This window comes from Alligator sinensis, unplaced genomic scaffold, assembly GCF_000455745.1.
Source record: "Alligator sinensis unplaced genomic scaffold, ASM45574v1 scaffold628_2, whole genome shotgun sequence".
NCBI lineage: Eukaryota > Metazoa > Chordata > Crocodylia > Alligatoridae > Alligator > Alligator sinensis.
The window spans coordinates 4,036,026-4,041,966 of NW_005841833.1; the positions used below are offsets into that span (position 1 = coordinate 4,036,026).

At 60.5% G+C, this 5,941-nt stretch overlaps 1 protein-coding gene across 1 annotated transcript in view; it reads right to left on the reverse strand.

Annotated features, from left to right (window-relative positions):
- The window catches only part of CUX2 (cut like homeobox 2), an 87,422-nt gene that overhangs the window by 8,358 nt on the left and 73,123 nt on the right, over positions 1–5,941 (reverse strand). The window contains 4 exon segments of the mRNA XM_025199847.1: positions 512–671; positions 1,271–2,046; positions 4,685–4,786; positions 5,568–5,938. Coding sequence (XP_025055632.1) covers positions 512–671; positions 1,271–2,046; positions 4,685–4,786; positions 5,568–5,938 — 1,409 coding nt within the window.

Here is a 5,941-nt window from a genome sequence, read left to right on the forward strand (position 1 = left end):
CCCTCTTCTGCCCGCCCGGGGCTGGGGTTTCTCACAGGCAGGCTTGTCCAGGAGACAACCAGCACCCCTGGCTCCTGGTGCGACAGAGATTGGGCTAGCTGGGCTGGACTAGCGTTCCCATGGCTCTTCTGGGCACACACAGAGGTCAGGCCCCTGCCACCCGGCACTGCACGCACGTCCCGCACAACTGGCTCCAGACCCGAGAGCTCAGGCTTGGAGCAGGAGTGCTGATGCCACGGGGGAGAGGAAGAGAAGCGATGCATTAAGCTGTTATTCAGGACTCTCTCTGCTAGCCAAGCAGGGGAACCTCTGGGGTAGGAGAAGGGGTTGTGTTTGGCAGCTGAGGCAGGATTGGAGTATCAGTGAGGACCGGATTACTAGGCCTGAGAGATGGGCTGGTCCGTGATCTGCTGCCTCCACTGAGCTCAGCCAGCTCCATGGCCCCAGATCTGGGGCCAGCCTAAACCTGGGCCCCCAGCGCATGTCAGCATGGCGAACACATGGGACTTACCCTGGGCTGGATTGGGCTGCTGGCTGATCCCCTGGCCCAGCTGATCCGTAAGCCACAGCTGCATCCGGATGAATGGCTCCCGGCCCTTCTGGGTCAGCTTGCTCCACGGCTTGGGCCTGGACAGCATGTCACTCACACTCCCCTGGGACAAGCCCAGCACCTAGGGCACAGGTTGAAGGGAAGGGCTGGGGCTACCGGGAAGCAGGCATCTGATACCCCCAAGAGGCTCCTTCAGACCCCCCAGGGGAACGCGGTCACCAAGCTGGAGGGAGGCGCTAGGCATGGGGTGAGCCCGGGGCGTCAGGGAGCTGTCACCGCCTCTGTGCAGGGGGCTCCTTATTGGCCCCACAAGTGGGAGAGACTGTGGCACTGCATGCCCAGGACACTGCGGAGGGAGATGGCCAAGAGGCTCCCACCATCCCACATCCATTCCCCCCGCACCCTCCTCCAAGGGTTGCGCTGTGCGCCCGCAACCCCAGGGGAGGATGGCATCACACCGGCCCCACGTTCCAGCCACGTGGATTCACCCCAAGCAGCAGCTCTAAGCAGCACAGGGCTCTACGCCCTACCGAGGTTGGGGGATGTGGCGAGGCAGCCTGATGGGCATTGTGTGCTGGGGAAAACTTCCCTATGGGCCCTGGCACAGGGGATCACCGAAGCAGAGTCCCACCCTGGAACGCACACGCGGTCAGCAGGGGCCAGGCCATGTCCCCAGGACAGCAGCAGCCTGGGTCCACTGCTCCCTCTCCGGGGAAGTACCTTCTCCCCGAAGATCCGCTGACAGATGCCATTCTTGGCCAGCTTCTCCTTCACCTGCCGGGTCAGCTCCAAGGTGTCCACCTCCCGGTACATGTACATCTCGTACTGCTCTGGTGTCAGCGGGGGTACCGTGGGCTTGAGAGTCCGGGGCACGTAGGCAGGGTAGTAGGAGAGGCGGCCGGCGCTCTGCGGCTCCGAGCTGCCCCCTTCTGTCTTCATCTCTGTGGTCTTGTGGGGTTCATCCTCCCCCAGGGCCAGCTCCTCCTCGGTGGGGGCACTCTCGCTTGGCTCCCCCCGCGGCCAGGCCCGGCCGTTGGCCAGGCTCGAGTAGCTTGAAGAGGAGGAGAGCGAAGGGGACACTGCGGTGTAGGGCCGATTCAGCACACTCCTCTCCGAAGCCCAGTGCTGGTCAAAGTAGGAGCCGGCATCGCCGATCTCAGACTTCACCTTGCGGATGATGCTCTGCACGAAGGCAGCAGGGGACAGGACTGTGAGTGAAGCCTGGGTGGAGCTGGGGCTGGTGCCCACCACCCCCTCCTCCTGCTTGATGTAGGCCTGGACGATGTTCTGGCTGACGGTGGCCAAGGTGGAGCGCTCCGCGGGTGGGGTGGGGATGGGCTGGCCGTTGCTGCCCGACTCGATCTCCAGCAGGGCCTGCTGCTGGGCCTGCATCTCCCGCCGCGCTTGCTCCAGGATGCTTTTAATGGCATCCTCCGAGTTGCTGGTGCTGGTGCCATTGGTGACTACCTGGGGGGCCGTGGAGCTTTTGGTTTCACCTGGAAGCAGAGAAAGCAGAGCAGAGTGAGTGGAGGCTCTCCCGCTGGGACCGGCTCCCCGTGAAGCACGAGGGCTGGGGCTGTGGGCAGCAGCCCGCACCCCGCTGAAGTGGGAGGCTTAAGAGGGCCGTCCCTGAGGGAACGGGGATCAAAGCCTCCCTGCTACTTCCAAGGGCACAGCTGGGGTGGCCTCTCCGACCTGACGGGTGCCATGAGCCTGGCGGGGTAGAGGCTCAGCCTGAGAAAGCCCCGCCTCCATTCGTGACTCACCGCAGAGCCCTGGACAAAGCACACTGCCCTCTGTGCCTCAGTTTCCCTGTCTGGAAAAAGGGGCTAAGGCTACTTTCTCTTCTTTTGAAAGGAGCTCCAAGAGCTATCAACCACAAGTCCAGCCACTGCTTGGCAGCGCGGGATCACTACCTGGGCAAAGCCCAACCAACAGGAAGGATCTGCTGGTTACAACGCCCTTGGACGACCCAGGTGGTGATGTGTCTGTGGGGTGCGTGTCTGCATAGTGCCGGGCAGGTAGGTCGGGCCTCCCATAGTCACAGAATCATAGAAAATTCAGGTTGGAGGGACCTCAGGAGGTCACATCTAGTCCAACCCCTGCTCCAAGCAGGACCAGCCCCAACTACATCATCCCAGCCATGGCTTTGTCTAGCCGGGTCTTGAAAACCTCCAAGGATGGAGACTTCACCACCTCTCTGGGGAGCCTGGTCCAGCGTTTTACTGCCCTCCTCGTGAGAAAATTCTCCCTAATGTCTAATCTAAACCTCCCTTGCTGCAACTGGAGCCCATTGCTCCTTGTTCTGTCATCTGCCCCCACTGAGCACAGTCCAGCTCCAGCCTCTTCCAAACCCCCCTAATACGAGCAACCGTTTAATTCTGACTACCGCTTTTGCCCCTTCAATCCTGCAGTCCCTGCTGCGGGGATCTCTCTGCAGCACAGGGCCTGGCCTGCAATTTCCTTGCTTTGCTTTGTTTTAACTTCCCTCTGCCTCATCACGTCAGCACATGAGCCACCACCCCTGTGCTGGCCGTGACGTTCCTGCTGTGCGGGCCCGAGCAGCGCTGTGCGGTGTCCGCGCTGGCTGCTGGAACCAATTTGCTGCACCCCTGGATTATCCGGGCAGCGGCACATCTACACCCACAAGGCACTGGGGGGTCTCACACTGCGCCTACTTTTCAGTGCATTGTTCTTGCATCTTCCCCTAACACGAGCCCAGGGGAAGGGGCTTACTTCTGTCCAATTCATAACCATCACCTGGAAGCAGGCATCCAGCATGGAAAATTTCAGCACCACTGGGGCTGATTTGGAAAGTCCTAAGTCTAGGAAATCAGTGGGGTGGGGTGGACACGGGAGACCGGGAGGGACACCTCCTCCACCTTCCTCTACAGCTGTGATGGTAAAATAGCGCTGCCCCACGCTTGATTATCTGTTAAAAGTGTGAAACTGCAAGAAAAAGCCTAACGATGCCATCTCTTCCCCAACACACGACGACTCTGTGCCTTGTGCTCAGCAGAGGGCAGCAGACACCGTGCCAGCCTCTGCAGGAGGACTGGGCCCCGAAGGCTGGATGTGCATCTTGTCGGGACCTAAGGATATCAGAATAGTCATCTGAAGCGGGAACTGGCAGGAAAGGGACCACAGAGCCAACGTTTTCAAACCCGGGGACCTGGAGCGAGGCCCTCAACTCAGCACGTGCTGTAGGCACCTACAGAAAGCCGGAAAACCCTGTCCCTGCAAGTTTAACAAACTGTCCGAGGGCCAAAGGCAGCTAGGGATTTTGGGGGGTTTCTCCCATTCGTGACGTCTGAAAAGGCGTTGTGTTCTGCAGACAGCGCCCAGCTGAGCCTCTGGTGACTCATGTCAGGCCCCGAAGAACCCGGAGGCATGAGAGATCCCTGCAGAAAATCCTGGCTCTCGCCTAAAAACCGACCCAGGTGCTAATGATGGAAAGGACATGGACAGATTTCTTAATGGACGGTTTCTCCCTCTGTGCATTTTCTAGCGGGGGGTCATGGACAGACACATGGCACAAAGGAAAGGGGGCAGAAGGGCTCCCTGCACACCAGCTGCTCTGTGGTAACTGCTCCGTGGGTCTGCTCTACCCCGTGGCACAGGGGAGCTAAGCAGTGATAGCGGCTGTTGCACGCGGGGGCGAGTAGTCCCGGTTCAGCTCTCACTTACCGCAGGCTAACAGTGGACACACAACACCGGCTGCCGTGTGGTAAGCTCCCCACCTTTACCTGGGCATAAAACGTGCTTGTCTGTCCATGCCCTTGAACGGTTGGGGGCAGGATCATTTTCTGGCTCTCATGCACTAGCACGAGGCTGCTATGTGGGTCTGATACATGGCTTGGGAGCGCTCTACCAGACAAGTTCATTCCCACTGGGGTTTAAGGGATTAAAAAAAAAAAATCCTGGTGCCGTAACTCTTGACCTTCATTTTTCAAAGCCTAGTTCTTAGGCATCTGTCCCCAGGAGAACGGGACAGCAGGCGGCCCAGGGGAAGGGGGCGTGAAGGGAGTGAGATCCGAGATGGTTCCTGGCCTGGCTGGTGCCTGCACCCTCGCCTGGCCCTGAGGACAGAGCTGTTTCCAGCTCGGTGACTCCCGCGGTGCCTGTAGCACCTACCTCCCTTCTGGGACTCGATCTCCTTCTTGGCCTGCTCCAGGATGCTTTTGATGGCGTCGTCGGAGCCGGTCTCTGGAGTTCGAATCCGCGGAGTGATGCTACCTGATTGCAGAGGCGGGAAAGCAGGTCTGTCACTGGTGCTGCAGCTGCAGGTGCCATCGGGGGTCAGGAAGGATTTATTGCTGCTCGGCGCAGCTGTTTGCACGCATGTCAGGTCTGAAGGAGCCGTCACTCCCGACCAGTTGCTGGCTGGAGTGAAGAGCCCGGGGACCTGCCCAGCAGCTTTCACCTCTTCCGTTCCCTCCCTGGCGCAGCACGGAGGCACCGCTCCCTTCACCTTCTTGTCTATGAGGCACAGGGATCCTGCTCCTAACGCAGGGCGGGGTGGGCATGGGCACAGGGGCAAGCTCTGGATTGTGGTAGCCACAGGGCAGAGGAAACATCAGGGCCAATTCTCCACCCTGGGGGCATGCGGTAGGGCCCTACCTCCTTGCTCCGGCAGCTCAAGGGAAGGCAAGCCAACTGCAGCTAGCTCAAAGGAGGCAGGGGCTTGCTAGGGAGTATCTGTGCATCTGCTCTTACCTCCCAGAGGTAAGAGCCCAACCACGTCCATCAGGACATGAGTGGGCAGGTGGGTGGTCACCCCAGGGCAGCTGCTGCCCGCAATGCACCCACCCTCTTCACCTTGCTGTACATTGTCAGTCTGCCCAGGCCCAAAGAAAGGGGCCTGATTCCCAGCCCCGTAATGTAGAGTCTGAGGCCTCCTTTCTAGCAGTGCAAACAGGGACCCCGGGCCTACCCTGCGTGCCCTCTGCATGTGCCCCCCAGTCCCCTGCCTGCCCTGTCCCGCTGCTGGTGGGAGAAGACCCTCAGTGCCACTCACCTCTCTGGCGCACCTGAATCGTCCTCAGTGCCAGCACGTTCTGCTCGTCCGACAGGAACTGCTTCATCTTGATGAAGGGCTCCTTGCCCTTGACGGTGAGCTTGCGCCAGGGCTTGGGCCGGGCCAGGATCTCGCTGACGGAGCCCTGCGAGAGCCCCAGCACGTAGTGCCCGAAGACGCGCTGCCCGATGTTGTGCTTCAGGAGCTGCTCCTTCACCTGGAAGGCGATCTCGGCCGTGTCCAGCTGTTCCTCGTCAGCTGAGCCCGTGCTACTTCCCTCTGACTGGTCACTGGGTGGGCTGGCGTCGCTGGCAGGTGCGGTGGGTGCCGGCGGGGCAGTGCTGGCGGGCAGCACGCCGCCCTTGGTGGGGAAG